This window comes from Gastrolobium bilobum, unplaced genomic scaffold, assembly GCF_033153095.1.
Source record: "Gastrolobium bilobum isolate Gb01-03AN ecotype WA unplaced genomic scaffold, APGP_CSIRO_Gbil_v1 utg1381, whole genome shotgun sequence".
Classification (NCBI taxonomy): Eukaryota; Viridiplantae; Streptophyta; class Magnoliopsida; order Fabales; family Fabaceae; genus Gastrolobium; species Gastrolobium bilobum.
Genome location: NW_026896913.1, coordinates 26,772 through 46,286, shown reverse-complemented (window position 1 = coordinate 46,286; position 19,515 = coordinate 26,772). Strand labels below are relative to the sequence as shown.

The 19,515-nt window shown below is 34.5% G+C and overlaps 2 protein-coding genes across 2 annotated transcripts; both read left to right on the top strand.

The window, feature by feature from the left end:
* The first annotated feature begins 4,083 nt into the window (after positions 1-4,083).
* On the top strand, positions 4,084-8,405 carry LOC133302793 (transcription factor TCP15-like). Its single transcript, XM_061502614.1, has 2 exons — positions 4,084-5,825; positions 8,046-8,405. The coding sequence occupies exon 1, from the start codon at positions 4,415-4,417 to the stop codon at positions 5,561-5,563; it is 1,149 nt and encodes a 382-aa protein (XP_061358598.1). The 5' UTR covers positions 4,084-4,414; the 3' UTR covers positions 5,564-5,825; positions 8,046-8,405.
* A 3,919-nt stretch (positions 8,406-12,324) lies between these two features.
* LOC133302796 (HVA22-like protein c) lies at positions 12,325-14,771 on the top strand. The gene is made up of 5 exons (XM_061502618.1): positions 12,325-12,464; positions 12,608-12,634; positions 12,750-12,872; positions 13,466-13,724; positions 14,637-14,771. The coding sequence occupies exons 1-5, from the start codon at positions 12,403-12,405 to the stop codon at positions 14,703-14,705; spliced, it is 540 nt and encodes a 179-aa protein (XP_061358602.1). The 5' UTR covers positions 12,325-12,402; the 3' UTR covers positions 14,706-14,771.
* Positions 14,772-19,515: the final 4,744 nt, after the last annotated feature.

Here is a 19,515-nt window from a genome sequence, read left to right as displayed (position 1 = left end):
ATATATATATATATATATATATATATATTTCTACAGCCATTTTAGATAAGGTTGTCTACAACTACCCTTTTTAACCAAGTCTGCCTAATAAGACATAAAAATTGCATTTTCTCTCTCCGCCACATCAACCGACAATATCTGAGGAGAGAAAAAAAAATAGCTTTATTGTTATAACTATATCTTACTGGTTAAACTTAGTTAAAAAAGTGTAGCGGTAGATAATGTTATTTAAAGTAGTTGTAAAATTATTTTTTTCATATATATATATTTGCAAAATTTTTATTTACAAATTTTTACAAAGTACACTAAGTATAACTAGTCATACTTCAATCAAGAGTGTATGACCGGTCATACTTTGTGTAATTTGTAAAAAAAAATGTAAATGAACCATTCCCCTATATATATATGGAAAAATATTTCTCAAGCAGCTTGAGATAAGTTTATTTCCGGCCACCCCAAAACTACGTCGTTTTATTTATTTATTTCCTTATATTAATTGATTCACTTTTGAATGGTTATGATTCTCTTTTTCTCTCTCTTCCTTTATCACCATTGATCTGTCTTTGTACGGTTATGATTTTGTAGGCTGAGATAAAATTATCTCAAACAACTTGAGAAAGCATAACTCAAACACATTGAGAAACGATAATCCCATACATATATATATATGGTATTTTTGCTTATATAGGGGATAACTCAAACTCAAACATTTGATGTTCTAGTTTCATGTAATCCTAATTCTATTTTTGCTTATATATATGGTATTAGAGGTTTTGGCTTAGGCGCGGCTAACCATATGTTTGGCTAGAGGTAGATTGGGTACTCAAAGAGTCTTCCATTGAGAAGAATCTTATTAATGCGAGATTCACAATTTGGGGGGAGGGAAGAGCCTAGGGATATTCAAGTGTGATGGAATCTCACATTAGTTGGTAATAGACTAAGTGAATACTATATAAGTGAAAAAATATATCAACCTAATGTCTTAATATTTTGAGTTAAGATGTGATATTGAACTCATTTATTATGATTACACTTACTTAGCTCATTGGTCATGATACTCATCAAAGGACAAATTCAGTTAATATATACGTGTGAAAAATTGTGTATACTAGTACAAACCGTTTACAGTTGAAATAGTACTATAATCGTTTACAAATAGTTAATTGCAATGAAATTCAAAGGCTTACTTTATAAAATTAGTTAATATTAACATGCATGACTTAAATATGAGATTTCTTGACAAATTCTATTAAAATGTTGCTCAAGAAAAAGAAGAAGAAGTTATTAAGTAAAAATTGAAATAATAAAAATATTCAATATTCATTTTTAAGCAATTAAAAATAGTTAATAAAAATTTAATTTTTTAAACTAATCTGTTTTAGGATAAAATTCAAATACCTTCCATGTATTTTACTCTGAAATCACATACTTCCTAATATATATTTTTTTATCAATTAGTTTTTTTCATTCAAGTCAATTTAAACACTGTTTAAAAAAATATATAAATTGTTTATTTTGTCCCTGTGAACAATAAATAAAACCTGAACAACTTGCGGTCCAAGATAAAAATCCTGAGATTAGAAAAACAAAGATAGAATAAGTTGAAGAGCAAGAAATGAAATGGTGAATTTGGGTTAAGAAATTTGATTTTTATAATAATCATAAAATTTCATAATGAATTTTCACTTATGAACAATCATTAAAAATCATATAAATAAGAATAAGTATCTTCAATAACTTGTGTACAAAACAAAAGTTATTTTTTCAAGATAAAGTTTACTTGACAAGCAAAACTTTTAAAACATTCAAATCTCAAGTGAGAATTGAGAAGGTAGCGTCGAGGCAAATCGCGCCTAAACAACTTCCATGCTGTGCTTTTGAGAATTGAGAAGATCTTGTGATCTTATTGTGCTTGAAGAAAATTTGGAACCATAAGAAAAATCCAACCAGGCCTGGAAAAAAAAAAGTCTTCGGAAAGTTTCCAGTTGTGTTGTAAATGAAATGGACACAAATATATGCTAGAAATGAAGATTATAATTCAGAAGCCTAGAGAGAGAGAGAGAAAATCCTACGGAACCTTGTCTATCATCTTCCTCTTAAGGGGTTAAGTGATTTTAAAATAAATTACATGAAAGACATTTTTTTAGTAAACTTTTTTAATAAATGTGTAAAATATTTCTTATTCTTATGTTAATTTTTCATCTATTCCTCTCTTGGTAGGTTTTCACAAATTTTAATTGAAAACCTATTCAATATCTATAAAATAAAAAGATATAAACTCAAAATTTTTATGATTATATAAAGAAATCCCATTAGAGAGTGCATTGTTATTTCTTTTAATAATTAAAAAGATAAAATTATTTTCCACTAGATATAATTTAGTATGGCAATTCGGGATGACAATTCGGGATGACTCAAAGAGTTGAAGTTTGTGGGATATTCGAATGACAACTCGCCTCAAAAAGATAATTATGATCAATATATCAAAAAAATAATCTTCTACACATGTAAAAATACATGAGAGGATGAGTCTATATATTTTTATGTGTGTATAGAAAATAATTTTATTTTTTATAAAATGAAAAAATTAATTAACGGAGATGGAGAAATAGATCTAGAATGCTAGTGCTAACTTCCCTGCAGCTAAAAAAAACACTTTCCCTATAGAGTGGAGGTTATTGGAGACGAGTGAAGGAAATTACGAGGGGTAGACCTAAGGAAGGAGCATAGTAAATGAACAAAGAGTAAAGGGAGAATGATTGAATGAGATGGGATCCACAGTTCACATTATCTTTTCTTTGTTGCTCGCTCGGTCCTTCAGTTTTTTTGACTTGGGTGTTTGGGTCCCACTCCGGGCCCTACAGTCTTTATGGCTTTAATGAGTTGTATTATCAGCAACACCGCACGTGGAGTCTGAATCAAGCTACTCTCCAACAATCGAATTACACCCTGTAATACCATCTTTTTTCCATTTTCAATTCGGATCTGGATCTTCTAACGTAAAAAATAACATGTTTATGTTATGTGAGAAATCATAATCATACAAAAGTAGATCAATAGTAATAAAAGAAGAAAAAAAATATATATTAAAATAGATAATTACAAAATCATAACCGTTTATTTTTATATGGTTATGATTTTCTCACATGACCATGTCATGTTTTTTTTTTTTCGACCGATCCATTTCCAATTCTATTTCATTTCCTTTTCTTTCCCTTCTTATAATTTTCAAAGCAATCCTCACAGAATTTCGGATATTCTCCCCCCAAATCAATCTTGTTTGTTGTCTCATTTTGTGTCTTTCAACTTTGTTTTTGTTCATAAATTTTGATTATTTTCTTATAAACAAATTGTGTATTTTGTCTGAGAAATGTTTTAAACATTTCATTCCATATAATTTTTAAACTCAAGAAATATTTGAGAATACTTGAGAAAGTAAAAACAAAATTCCTTAAATTAAAATCTGAGACTTATATTTCAAGGGCTCATTTGGTGGACATGATAGGATAATGGTAGGATATGATATGGGACTGATAAGGGTAGAATATGATATAGGGCTGATAAGCCTATATTATATCATGTGTTTGATGAGCACCTGATTAGCAATTTGATAAAATTATGTAGAAGGAGAATGAAAAAATAAAAAATAAAATAGAATGCAATAAATACAAATATATTGGGTAGAGTGAGGATATATTGGGTAACGTGAGGATATATTGGGTATTTAATATTGGCATCCTATCATGTTGAATCCTAACACAGCTCCCTCCATAGGATAAGAAATCATATATTGGATAGGATAAAATGAGACAATAAGATAAGCTAATCATATCCTATTGACCCACCAAACAAGAAATAAAAATAAGATATGATAAGTTATCTTATCCTATCTTCGTTATCAGTGCTCCAAACAGCCCTAATATTATTCAAAGTGAGAAAACTGTCGTAATAAATTTAGTGAAAGAAACCACTCAATATCAAGAAATAAAAAAAAGGTCAACATATTTAAGATTTACAGTGCCCTTATTATTCTCACTCATTATTTTTGTTGCTTAAAGCTTGCCCTGTTCTCCATTGGCCTCTATCATTTTCTCTCTCTCTCTCTCTATATCTTTTTCTTTGCAAAGAGAGAACAACTCAGCTGGCAGCTCCTATCAGAATCCACAAAACACATACACAAAGAAAGAAAGACAGACCCACAAGCTAGCCCACTATGCGATAACACATACCCAAAAGAAAAAGATGTTCTAGAATTATGAGCATATCACTATAGCTGCTATGCTACAATAAGAGAGAGAAAACAAAAAGTTCTTTTATTTTTTTATACAATAAACCCCACCCAAATTTTTTTTTTTTTTTTTTTTTAAATCTTTATAGAGAGAGAAAGAGAGAGATTAGTATATGATATTCGATCATGGAAGCTGATCATCAAAATGGGATCCGCAGACCCAATTTCCCATTGCAACTGTTAGAGAAAAAAGAAGAACAACAAGAACAACCACAACCACCCTCAACCGCCATCGTACACGGTGGTGCATGCGACGGCGTTTCCAAGAAGCCGCCGCCGAAGCGGGCCTCGACGAAGGACAGGCACACCAAGGTGGACGGCCGCGGCCGCCGGATCCGCATGCCGGCGGCCTGCGCCGCAAGAGTGTTCCAGCTGACGAGGGAGCTCGGCCACAAGTCCGACGGCGAAACCATCGAATGGCTGCTCCAGCAGGCGGAGCCAGCCGTGATCGCCGCCACCGGAACCGGCACCATTCCCGCCAACTTCTCTTCCCTTAACATCTCGCTTCGCAGCTCTGGCTCCACCTTATCATCACCCTCCCACTACTTCAGAAACAACAACAACAACAACAACAACAACTACTTCAACCCCATAACAACAACAACAACAACAAACTTCTCCGCCACGCGGAACCGAAGCGAGTGGGAGAGAAACATGGTCGTAATTGAAGATTCTAGAAGGGCCTTGTTCCCTGACAATTCTTCTATATCTTCTTTTCTGAATTTCAACTCTGCTGCTAATAATAACTTAAATGCTGCTCTGCATGCAAAGCAAGAGCTCCGGGAAGAACCCGGCAACGGTTTGGGAAGAAAGAGAAGACAAGAACAAGAAACGTCTCTGAGTCAGATAGGAAGCTATTTATCACAGTCAAGTACAGGCTCGGTTCCGGCGAGTCATGCTTCAATTCCGGCGAATTTTTGGATGATGAGCGGTGGTGGCGGCGGTGGTAACATTGGTGGTGATCCCATTTGGGCAATTCCCTCTATTGGGAATAGTAATATGTATAAAGGGTCCATGTCTAGTGGTGGTAGTAGTGGTGGCATTCATTTTATGAATTTTGCTTCTCCAATGTCTTTATTGCCTAATCAACATCTAGGTTCTGGCATGGTTGGTGGTGGTGGTATGGTAACTGAAAGCAACTTAGGTATGCTTGCAACCCTTAATGCCTATAGGCCTTATTTGGCCGGCGGTGGCGGCAGCGGTGTTCCGGAATCTTCGACAAATGCCGGACAACATCAGCATCATGGAGGAGATGAGGGACATGAAACAACGTAGTACTCAACATCAATTCATGAGGGTCAAATGATAACAAGTGTATGACCTGATGCTAGTTTCTTATTAATTTCCTTCTACTACTACTACTTTTATCAGTACTTTTGGTTGCAACACATGCAGGCACAAGTTTGATTGCTTTGATATTGAGTTCAATATTCAATTTTGGTGTGATTTTGCTGAGGATCCATCTTAGGGTTTGAGAAGAAACATACGTATATTTTAACAAGGGTATTCGACAATAATTGCTATGCTATATATAAAGGTACTTATATTTATTTAGTTTCTTATTAAATTTAGATCGTGGCTTTATGATCTGGGATTTGTTGCTTGGCACTGCATTATCACCTGTCATTTGGTTTTAGTACATATGCAAGCTTTAACGTTTCTTATGAATGAATGAATTAATTATGTACCTAAAAGAGACATGGAACATTGGCTCATTAATTAATTAGCTTCATTTTTTTGGGGGTGGTTAATTAATTAGCTTCATTTAGAGGAAAGCTGGTTAGGATTATTAAACTCAATAATATATATAACTATCTATTAATATTGCCGCAAAATATTATTAAGGTAAATGTGGTCTTTTGTAAAGAAGATGTTGGCCTTATGATCTGGGGTGAGTACTGCAGCACTGTCACATGCATGGTGCATCGTATTGCTGCAGTTGTGAATTATGTATCTGTGTACCACATTCCCATAGCTAGGGACCAATGTCATATTGGTGCTAATTTGTACGAAAAAGCCCACCCTCGTAACCTGATCAGGACCTTTGAGTTAGTTCCTAAACTCAGGTGGTGATATTAATTGGTGACGTCGATCCATTGCCTAAAATCTGATAGAGTCACTAGCATAAACAAGAGCTTCATTCTTTCTCCTTCTCATACAAGATGGATGCATACGCTAGCTTGGAACCATAATTAGCTATAGTTTCTTTTGTACGGTGGTAAGATTAGTGGTAATGATCTTCTAGGCTATGAGCTCATCATTCATCACCCTTGTGTACCCTCCTCTCCCTCCATTATTTTGAACTGTTGTTTTCACAAATAGCTGAAATAAGCTATAGCTACTGCAAAATTAGGTTTTCTGAGATGATAAAGTGAATGGCTTGTGTGACTTTTAGCTTCAGCCCCACTAGCTTAATTTATTATTGTTGTCATATATATATATATATATATATATATATATATATGGGAAGGATCCGTTTACAAAAAAAAATTTACAAATTTTTTCAAATTATACTATGTACTCTCGGGAGAACATAGTGTAGCAAGAGTTTGTAAGCAAAAAGTTTGTAAACAAAAAGTTTGTAAATATAACTCTTTCCATATATATATATAGAGGCAGGATCCTTTGACACCGGTGTCAAATTTGAAGTTTGACACCTCATCTGAGAGCCGTTAGATCAAAAAAGATCAATGGTGTCACATGCTTACAAATCAGAGTCGTTGATCTTTTTTGATCTAACGGCTCTCAGATGAGGTGTCAAACTTTAAATTTGACACCGGTGTCAAAGGATCTTACCTCATATATATATATATATATTAGGACGTACGTTAGGCTTTTAGAAAGCTTTTAGTTTAACCAAATGGAGGTAGCTCAGTTAGCACATGGGAGCTGAGCAGGTAGGGATGAAAGTATGTGTTTGATATTTCTCAATATCACCTTTGGGAGCGATTTAAAGCCTTAATTTTGAACTCGTCCCAAATTGGACTAGTCGCGAAACGATGAACCGATTGAAATATTTCAAAAAAAAAAAAAAAAAAAAGCAAGCTTCTAGTTTGTTATCCTTTTGGCTTGTTATCATATTCATTTGCATGCTTCAATAATCTTTACACAGGATGCTCTAGTTTGCATCATATATGAATTAAGAGCATAACAATTTTATTTTTTTAATGACAAGTGTTGCCTATATATCTGCATATGTAAATGGATTGGGATACCTGTCCTAATTAAATATAATTAATTTAAACATATCGACCGTTAGTAGTTGTGTTAGAAGATGCTCAATGACTTAAAAGAGAAAAAAATATAATTCTTAAACCAAACCTTACTTTTTGGAGTGAAAGCGTTTAACTAGTTATCTTTTCTATTGTTCACTCATATTTGGAAGTTGACTCAGCATATATATGAATATTTCTTCATTTTTATCCTACATGTGTAAGATTATCATAAATAAACTTTCTTTTTATTAATTAGATAGAAAACCTTTTAGACTTGGGATAAAGAAAGGAAAAAGGGAAAAATGAAACGGGACAGATTAATATTAAGTATATATCTTGTTATGAAGATTATGATCAAGGTGTGAACCACCTCATATCTAAGACGTGAATAATTTTAATGACAATGTCTACTTTATATTTAAATCTCCAATAATTAAATTAATAAATAATTTTTTTCTCTTAATTAAGATACATCATAGCCATAAAGTCTCTATCTAATTATATAAATCATACCAAGGAACTAAAATATTTACATTTTACAGGTATTACATGGCGGTTATGTGAGCTTTTAATTTTGGTGCTGAAATTTTGGGAAAATGAACTAACTAGACTCTGCCAAAAGAACGTTAATCCCCGGACCCGCCCAGAATCGAACTAGTCGCGAAGTATTGAACCGATTGGAATTTATCCAAAAAATACTTCTAAAGAAATGTTAAGAACTAAATGGAAGGATATATAAATATGGGGACTCTTCAAAACAGTAACAAATTCTTTAGTTATTCCCAAAAAAGTGTATGTTTAGTTGAAAGAAAAGATACTACAACATATAGTTGTATACGGTGCATTCGGGAAGGATGAATTGCTCTCAAAAAGGAATCTATTGATTCTCTCCCAATTGGTTGGACCGTGGGTGCAATGATTTACTTCACGGGCAAGGTCTCTGGTTCAAGTCCAAGAAGTTGCAAAAAGTTTGCAAAAGAAAGAGCTTCAAGTCCAATGAGCTATTTGCGACATGACGTGTTAAAAAAATATAAAACTATTAATGTAGTCTTACCCAATAACTCAAGTTATTAGGTGAAATGGTTGCTTAATATCGTCGGTGACTATGAGGTCACGAGTTCGATCCTCACCGCCTCCCATTTTCTAGTGGAATTAAGATAGTACAAGGTAGAACTAAAAAGGCTCTTGCGTGAGGAGTGTATTAGTGAAATATAATATGAAAACAACCACTGATTGAGTTATCTCATGCGCATATAAAAAATGGGTGGGACCTTCCTTTTTATTATATGTGTATGAGATAATTTTATCTCATATGTAACATGAGAAATATATTTTCCGTTCATTTATTGATAAAACTAGCTATTAAGTGTCGAACCCATCAAGTTTCCTTATAATTGGCAAACTTCTTTGAGACATGATAGCTCAAATAATTAATTTAAATCAAAATATGTAAAGGACTTAATAGTTTTTTTGCATTTATATGGCATTTTAAGCTCCACGTCAAATCAGCTTTCATTTTTGTACTATATTGTTAAGCTGAAGCTTAATTCGTTCAAAATGGGAATGCATACATCTGATCTCATATATTGGACTAAGGACTGCTGTTTTTCTTTATTCTGCAACAGATACCTATCCTTTTATGACAATGTTGTTACTGCGCGAAATTGAAGACAAACTTGAATAAAAACAGAAACTCATTAAGGATCACCCGAAATAATTAATGGTTGGATTGATTAGAATGTGGGGTAACAGAATTTCAACACCCACATGTATGCACTTACTCAACCACTCATATTTCCGCTTCTATGTTAACATAATTAGCACTTTTTCCCCTGCTTTACTGATACATATATTGCCCAAAAGAAGAAAAGGCCATGTACATAATTAATTAATCGTACATTTCTTCGCTATCTATATATAGCAATTGAACATTTTGGAAGGTGCTGCATGAAGCACTGATGATGATACGGGGTTAATAAAGCAACTAAATGTTTACTGTCATTGCTGGAGCGGTTGAAGATAATAAATAGGATTTACAAACTCAATAATAAAATCGGGTTGTTTGTATTTGGTATTAATTATTTGTGTAGGGATTAATGTTTTTCATGTTGTAGAAGATAATTTTATTTATTTTCTACAGACGTATAAAAGTGTGTGGGGTCTCACATGTGCCCCACACACTTTTATATGTCTGTAGAAAATAAATAAAATTATCTTCTATAATATAAAAAACATTAATCTCATTTAAGCTCTAGGTAAATTATTTGCTCAGTTAGGGTTGTGATGAAGCTGATCTAGCTACTTTCAAGTATGAAAACAATCAGAAGATGTATATCTTTTCTCAAGGATCGGAGGTATATTAACAACCTGTTTGATATAATTAATTTTAAGCTAAAAACTACAATAAAAAGTTTAAAAAATAAAGTTAAAAGCTATTTGATAATTATATAAAATTATTCTGATGATTTTAAAAGAAGGAAGATGAAATAATTTGTTATTAGGATAAATTATAAAATTTATAAATACAAATTTAGAATAAAGATAAAACTCAAAAATAAATACGAGAACTCTAAAAAAACTATCTTACGTCTTAAAAAAAAGCTCTTCATATGAGTTTTTATCTTTTAGGTTTTTTCATGTTTGATTAAGCTTTTGATTTTAAAAGAAAAAGAGCTAAAAATAAAACATATCAAATCAGCACTAAAGAAACAAGCAGCATTTGGTAGCTTCAGAAAGAGAAAATATTCTCAAATATGTAAAGAGGGAAAAACTATTCTCATGTTACATGAGATAAGTTTTTTTTTCTACACATCTTTTGATAATTATGTCATCTTTTTCTTTTTTCTTTTTTCAGGTGGTGGAGCCCACAAGTTTGTCTTTATGACATGAGATAACTTATCTCCTTTAACATGAGATTAATAAAATCCATATAAATAATGTTTAATATTTTTTTTTTTTTTCTGCTGAATTTTTCTTCTTCTACACTCGTATAAAAGTAAGTAGGCCCTATTAATATTTTTTCTTTCTTCTCTTTATAATAGGATCCACTCACTTTTATATAAGTGTGACAGAAATTTTTTTGCAATAGCAAAATCATAAATATTTTTCAAATTTAAATATAATTAAACTGGAAGCTAAGAATAAGTTCAAATTTTCCGAGGTCACTTCATCACAAAAACATAATAATATAGTCAGAAAACTAATAAGTCAACTTTTGAATATTTGTTGTCATATTTTAGTTTTGAGTCTGATGCGTGCAGCCTGTCCGCAAGCCAAAAATATACCATGTATGGATAAAATTGAACACTTCCAGATTTCTGAAAGAAAAATCTTGACATGTTTAAACAGCGTAACTCATAAACAACGTCCTGTAACTAAACCCAGGTCCAAGACCAAATGAAATGATTCCTTAAAAGTATAAACCTTATCAACATCTATGTGACCCAAGAGCTAAACCCAACATTCGAATTATGTAAGCCCAAGAGTTGTGAATATTTCTATCCCAACATATAAGCAACATCGTTTTACCATATGCAAAAAACATTTCAATCAAAAAGCTTGAGTTTTGATTGACAATATACAGGTCCATTAATTATGTGTTGAGAAATTTTAAAATTAAATATTTATTAGAAAAATTGAGGTTGTAAAAACCGAACTTTGAATCACTTAATTACAGATACTGGAATATTATATTAAAAACCAGTTCTCCCAAAAATTTAAGGGTTAAATAAAAATTGATTAACACATTATTATTATTATTACTATTATTATTATTATTATTATTATTAGTAATAATAATAATAATAATAGTAACAGTGGTAGGTAAGAGAGCTAATTTAAAAAAAAAAATTACAATTTCTTTAACTCACATGTTAAAAAAAAAGGCTTTGATAGCTATTCTGTCGCTCCAGATCAGAAAATTTACAACAACATTTATTTTTATTAGGATACGGTTTCATATTATGAATATTTTTTTAATTCAAAATACGGCTCTGTATTCTAATATTAATCGATTTGTTACACTTTTTTCATCTGCAGCAATAGCAGACACGAGCAAAAAAAAAAAAATGTCCATAAGTTCGCGTTTAAATGGACTAATAAAATTTCTAATTTTAATGTGTTCAAATTGTGAATAAACAGAGCAATTCGGGGTCACGACCAGTTTATGAGTTTATCCAAGACTAATGGAGAGGAATGTGTCCAACGACAAATTATTCTAGAAATTAGTCTTAAAAGACGGGAGATGTTTTACGAATAATATTTGACATAATTTAATAGAAAATAATTTTTTTATGTGGTAAGAAAATAATTATCCTATATTATAGAAATAAAATTATAAGTGAAATCTGTAGATAAAAGAGAAAAAAAAGGTTAGATCCATCTATTTTTTGTGTGAATAAAAAACTTAATTATCTCATGTAAAATAAGATAAATATAATTCAATATTATTTCTGCACCAAAAAATTAATCTACTCAATCTTAAGTCAAAATCTTTCTGCATAGCTCTCCATATATTTTATTTTTCTCTACTTATGTTTTACGAGTTACAAGTGAGATTTACTTTTATTTCATCATCATTCATCACTCCCACTTATTTTTATGTTATTTATGTAATTTGCACCTTTTTGTTTTTATTTATTTATTTATTTTATTTATTTATTGGTAAAGTTAATTCGGTGCCTCTTTTCTCGTGCACATAGATTCTCCGAAAAACCAGTTCATTCCAAAGAACACTTTTCCTATTTGCCAACTTTCCCGCATTATCTTTCTTACTTTTTTAGGATCACTCTTTTCAAAGCCTCTCTCTTTCTCTCTGTTCTTCCTTGGTCTCTTCTTTTGTGAACTCTCTTTCTCAGTTCTAGACACAAGTTGTAGAAAGCAGAACTTCCACCGCAAGACATGGGTACTTCTGACAACAACTTTCTCCAAGTTGTCTTCAAGAACTTCGATGTTCTTGCTCTGTACGTCTCTTTCCCTTCAAATATCAAATCTTCGATGCCATTACATGACAAGAATTCTAAACAAAATTTTGTTACTTTTTGCTCATATCACTGAAACCATTTTGATCTGAGCGTTACATTCTTTGTTTGGCTTTTTTCTGCAGGCCATTGGTAACCCTTGTTTACCCTTTGTAAGTAGGCTTCTTCTTCTTCTTCTTTTTGTTGTGTCTTCTGTTTTTTCGTATATTCAAGCAATGTATGTCTGAATGATCTATTTGTCTGCGCACCCTTTTGTCTTTGTGGTAGATATGCTTCAATTAAGGCCATAGAGACCAGGTCTAGTACTGATGATCAACAATGGCTCACGTATTGGGTTCTTTATTCTATGATCACACTCTTCGAGCTCACATTTGCCAAAGTTCTTGAACTGTAAGGTTCCTTGATATCATGTTATGCCTATGATATAAATTATTCAACTGTCGAATGTGTTTTCTGGTATTAGAGGTACAATGAGCCTACACTGGCCAACCACCTACTTTATAGTTGCTTCACATTTCAACTAACACCCTTGCCGGTCAAATTCATATGACATAAAGGATGATGATAAAGTGACGCAGTTGTCAAACTTGATGCCTTAGTCTTTAATTTCCCTTCTTCTTTTGTTGTTGTTTGATTATGTGAGGGCAAGTCTTGAAACAGTGGTAAGGATGTTTCTTGTGACTAGAAGGTCATGTGTGGGTTCGAGTCTAAGAAACCGTGTTTTTACAAAATTATAAGGGTGTTTTTACAAAATTATAAGGGTAAGACGGTGTACAATCGACCCTTATCTTTATCTTACAAATCAAAGAGTCTTGTGCACTGAGAATTGCTCTTTCGTTATTTGATTATTTGAGCAAACATGTTGGATGAGCATGAGTTTGTCTTTGAAAGGTTTTCTCTTTCGTATTCTTTTCTTGGCAAAATAAGATTTCGGAGAAACTTTCACTTCAGTTTGTCCAATATTTTTATGGTGCTAATTTCAGGCTTGCCATTTGGCCTTATGCCAAGTTGATACTCAGTTGCTGGTTAGTTCTGCCTCACTTCAATGGGGCTGCAGTTGTTTATAGGAATTACATTAGACCATTCTATATGAACCCGCAAATCCCAATTCCACAAGCTCCTCAAATCTGGTATGTTCCACGAAAGAAGAACATATTCAGTAAGCCAGATGACGTTCTAAGTGCTGCTGAGAGATATATGGAAGAGCATGGTACAGAAGCATTTGAAAGACTTATTAGCAAGGTACACATATTACCCAATGTTTCTTGCCCCCCTCCTTATGCCTTAGATAATTCTAAATTTACAAAGCTCCTGCATTTAATTATCAATTAAAAACAGAATTACAGATATTGTGTGTATTTTATTTTTCTTTGGAGATATTCCATTCGATTCATCGCTTTGCGACTAGTCCGATTTGGGACGGGTTCTGGGATTAAAGTTTTAAACCCCTTCCAAAGACGGTACTGGGAAGGATCAAACACATGTTCTTATCCCATCTGCTCAGTTCCGTAGCAGCAACTGAGCTACCATAGTCTTGTCCTTAGGGTAAATTTGGCTCTATAGTTGGTATATATTGTAAAGTGTCAAGTCAACTATTGCATTAATGCTTTTTATATTTCTCTTGCAACAATTGGGAGAGAGAAACAACTATAAGGAGGGAGAAACAAATATTAATGGACCCCACATCAATTGTTGTCTCCATAGGAAATTTTTGTGCTTTCCTGTTACATTACCAATGTATTATCCTTATTTTTATTACTAGAATGTGCCGTGAAAATCCAACTTGTGACCACTTAGTCACATCAGCTTTGATATCTTGTAAAACAATCATTTCACTTAAAAACTCAAATTGTTAAGTAAAAATCCATCAATGATTTTTTATATTATCTCTCTAACATATACTGGATACTCTAGGAATTTATCACATATCTATCTTACCAGTGCCATATTCGTTCTGTACAAGAAAAAAAATGAATTGAGCTAGTCAACCAGAAATTACAAACTGAAAATTTCAATTACAAGTTTAAAATACATGTGTTTTAGTCCTTCTCTTGCAGTAAATTTACAGGGCGATAGCCTTTTCCAGTTATGTTTGGGACAATATTGTTAATCATAAAAAATATAGTAACACTATGTATTGCCTTTGATGCGCAGAATGACAGAGAAGCACGAGCAAGGAGGAATGGAAATTACATGATCTTTGATGATGACTATATATATTGAACTTTGTTCACATGTCACTTTGGCAATGACTAATATTTTTATGGAATGACATATGAACTACTGTAGTAATTATAATTCCTTGTCATTAATTTGAAGTTTTTTTTTCTTGATTAAGTTACCTATTTAGCGTAATCTAAGAGTAGGCAAAGGAGTTTTTCAATGATTTTTTTCTGTTTCTTCGTTCCCCTCTATAGTAACTCCTTTCCAATCAAGATTTATCATTATTCTCTTATCGTAATCTTAGTTGTCTAAGAATATTATTAGGAACTAACAATTTATAGAATTACAATTTCAACAAGCATAAGGAAATCTTAATTTGAATTTAAAACTTTATAATATTTTTAAACAACTAAGATTAGGATAAGGAAAAATGATAAATCTTGATTGCTACAAGCTATGAAGCACCGACACTTCAAAAATTCTGACGTGTCGTGTCCGACACTCTCTGACATTCCAACACGTATTATAGAAATTCAAAAAAAAGTTCAAAGGTTGCGTTGCGTTGAATTTTTAGTTCCAACTATTAGATTCATTAGATTACGATTATCATTTTATTGAATTTGATATAAATATTTGGGATATCTTATGTTTCTTTGCAAAATTTATGAATATCATAAGTTTAGATTCTTTTTTGTTAAATTATTGAATATTAAATATAATATACACTACATAAATTTAAAATATTATTTAATATCAAAATGTGTTCTAACGTGTCGAAATCTAACATTTTTTAGAATTAACGTGTCGAAGTGTCGTGTCGTATCGTGTCACGTGTCCCGTGTCGGTATCGGTGCTACATAGGCTACAAGCCTACAATAACATTAGTAATAATTGACAGTTTGACTTTGATAATAGAAAAATCAAGAAGTTTCAAAAATTGAATTGATTTCTTTCAATTCTCACACAATTAGGGTGTGTATGACAACTTTCTCGGATTTAATTTTTTTTTAATTTCTGTTCTTGGGAACAGAAGGATGTGCATGACAACCTTTCCAGAATCAAATTTTTTTAATTTTTGTACACGGGAACAGAAATGGATAGAAAACTCGTTTGGTAAAATTGATTTTTTTTATTCCCAAGATAAGTCGGTTTAATTTTTGTGTTGGGCTACAAAAAAAAGAATAAAATTTTTTCTGTTTTTTTGGTTCTCAGACAAAAAATGAGAAACACTTATTAGTCTCTCTCAATCACTTTTCACCTCTATCATTATCATCACCACTACCACCATCATCCCGACACGACTATCGCCACCATCATCGCCGCCGCAGCCCGCAGTCGTACCACCATTATCGTCGTCACCACAATCACCACTGCCTCCACCCATCACTACGACCATGCCACTGTCACCACCACCACCATCGTCACCACCGCCACCAATCACCACAACCATTATCGCAGCCACCGCCACCATTCCACCACCGCCACCATCACCACCATCGACACAAACCATCACTATCATCGTTGTAACCACTGTTGTCATCACCACCACCATGCCATCACCATCACTATCACCATCACCACGTCAACGCCACAACAACCGCCGCCGCCGCCACCAACCACCACCATCATCGTAACAACCATTGCCGCCATAATCACCACTAACATCGTCACAACCAGCACCGTCGCAACCATTGACATCACCACCGCCACCGCCACTACCATCACTACCATGCCGCCGCCACTACCGCCACCATCACCACCGCCACTGTCGCAGCCACTAATGTCACCACCACCACCATCACCATCACTACCACCGCCACCGCCACCACCATTACCACCACCACCGCCGCCGCAACCACTGCTATCACCACCACCACCATGATGCCACTTCCATCACCACGTCACCACCACTACCATGCCGCCACCACCGCCGCCATCACCATCACCACCACTGTCACCATCACCACCACCACCACCACCATCGTCGCAGCCACCATCACCACCATTACCACCTCCACTATGTCGCCACCATTACCACCACCGCCGCAGCCACTGTCATCACCACCACCACCACACTGCCACCACCATCGCCACCATTACCAGCACTGCCGCCACGCTGTCACCACTGCCGCCACCACCACCATATAGAAAGGAAAGTGATGATCCAAAATTTTTTTATGTTTAATAGGAATTATTTTTTATTATATTATTTATTGTGTTATCAAACACAATTCTCATTCTCGAAAAAAATATAGAACATGTTATCAAACACATTTTTTTCTCAGAAACTGTTCTAAGGCACAGAAATAGAAAAGAATTGTTTCATTTCAGAAACAGTACCAGGGAATAGAATGGTTCTCATATACACCCCAACCTTCTCAGAAATAATTTTTTTTTAATTTTTGTTTCCGGGAACATAAATAGATAGAAAACTCGTTTGGTAAAATCATTTTCTTTTTTGTTCCCGGGATGAACCGGTTTAATTTTTGTGCTGAGAAACAGAAAAAAGAATCAAAGTTTTTTTTTTCTTTCTTGTTCCCAGGCACAAAATGAGAAACACTTATTTCTCGCAATCACTCTCCAGACTCCACCACTATCATCATCTTCACCACCACCATCGTCACCGCCGCCGTTGTACCACCAATGTTTTTATTTTACACTCCCCTTAATTTTTTTCAATATCAAGCCTAAATATAAGCTAATATTCAGTCATATATTTTTTAAGAACTTATTTTTGCCTCCATATATGAATAACCTTTGTCATAAATAAAGTTTTTCTTTTTTATTTTTCTAGGCGAGAGTACTAAAACAAAAAAAAGTATATCACAAAAGCTTAGTGACAAATAAAATACTACCTAATGGTAAAATAAAATAAAAAACCTGACCCGCGGGCCATCCCGCCACCAACCCATTTTGACCCACAACTAAGCGGGGCGGGTTGTTGGATTGAAAGGTATAACCCAACCCGTCCCGTTTTGGCGGGTTGACTCGTTGGGTTCATTCCTTATTGCCACCTCTAACCACCACTACCATCACGGTCACCAACCACCACCACCATCATCGCAGCTATTGCTGTCATCGCCACCACTTCCACCACAGTCACCAACCACCACTACCATCGTCGTAGCCACTACATCACCACACCACCGCTACAGTCACCAACCACCACCACCATCGTCGCAGCTACTGTCATCACCACCAGCACCATGCCACCACTACTACGCCACCACCACCGCCACCATCGCCGCAGCCACTGCCGTCACTACCACTACAACCACTGCCGCCATCACCACTACCACCACCATCGCCACCATTATCACCACCGCCGCCGCCACCACCACACCATATGCAAAGGAAAGTGATAATCCGAAAAAAATTTAGGCTTAATAAGAATTTTTTTATTATGTTATTTGTTGTGTTATCAAACGTAATTCTCATTCTCAAAATAAAAATAGAACATGTTATCAAACACATTTTTTTTCTCAGAAACAGTTCCAAAGTACAGACATAGAAAAGAATTGTTTCTTTTCAGAAATAGTATAAGGGAACAAAACGGTTGTCATGCTTATGCACACCCAAAATGGAAAGAAAACTCGTTTGGTAAAATCGGTTTATTTTTTGCTCCTATAATGAACCGATTTGATTTTTTTGCTAGGGAACAGAAAAAAGAATCAAACTTTTTTTGCTTTTTTGTTCCCGGGCACAAAATGAGAAACACTTATTTCTCTCAATCACTCTTCACCACTATCATCATCATCACCAGCACCATATCCCGACACGACAACAGGCACCATCGTCGGCGCCGTTGTTGTACCACCAATGTCGTCTTCACCACCACCTCCACCCATCGCCACCATCACCACCACCATGCCACCGTTATCACCACCACCACCTCCACCATCACCACGCCATTGCCACCACTGCCACCATCACAACGCCACCACTACCATCGTTGCAGACATTGCCATCACCATCACCACCATGTCATCTCCACTACCATCACCACGCTATCGCTACCACCGCTGCAACCATTATCGTCACCACCATCATGCCATCACCAACACCACCACAATCGCCACCACCATCGTCGCAGCCACTGCCGTCACTACCACAACCACCACTACTACCATCGCCATTGCCACCACTACTACCACCATTATGCCACCATCATCGCCATCATTACCACCACCATCGTCGCAACCACTACAGTCACTACCACCACCACCATCGCCACAACCATTGTGGTCACTACCGCCTCCACCACCACCACCACCATCGCCACAGCCATTGCCGTCACTACCGCCACCACACCATCGCCACAGCCATTGCCATCACTACCGCCACCACTACCACCATCACTGCCGCCACCACCACCACTCCATATGAAAAGGAAAGTGATGATCCGATAAAAAGTTGTGCTTAATAGAAATTATATTTTACATTATTTTTTATGTTATCAAACACAATTCTCATTCTCAGAATGAAAATAGAACATGTTATCAAACACATTTTTTTTTCTTAGTACTGTTCCAATGCACATAAATAGAAAAGAATTGTTTCTTTTCAGAAACTGTGTCAGGAAACAGAATGGTTGTCATGCATACCCTTAGTTTTCCAATTTTCCTTAAAATTCTCTTGTCTACTTATAGTTATTATTGGTCTAGAGAGATAGGATGAAATTAAACCAAATTCTCAGTTCTAACTTTAACACATGTCACACTTATAACACTGGATTTTTCCTGTAACAAATTCCCTGAGAACAATTACTAGGAATATGGTGGAAAAATGAGTTTGGTAGGAAAGTTAAAAACAAGTTGTTTGATAGGCCGAAATATTACCGGGAAAATTGAGTTAAGTTTACTGAATCTAT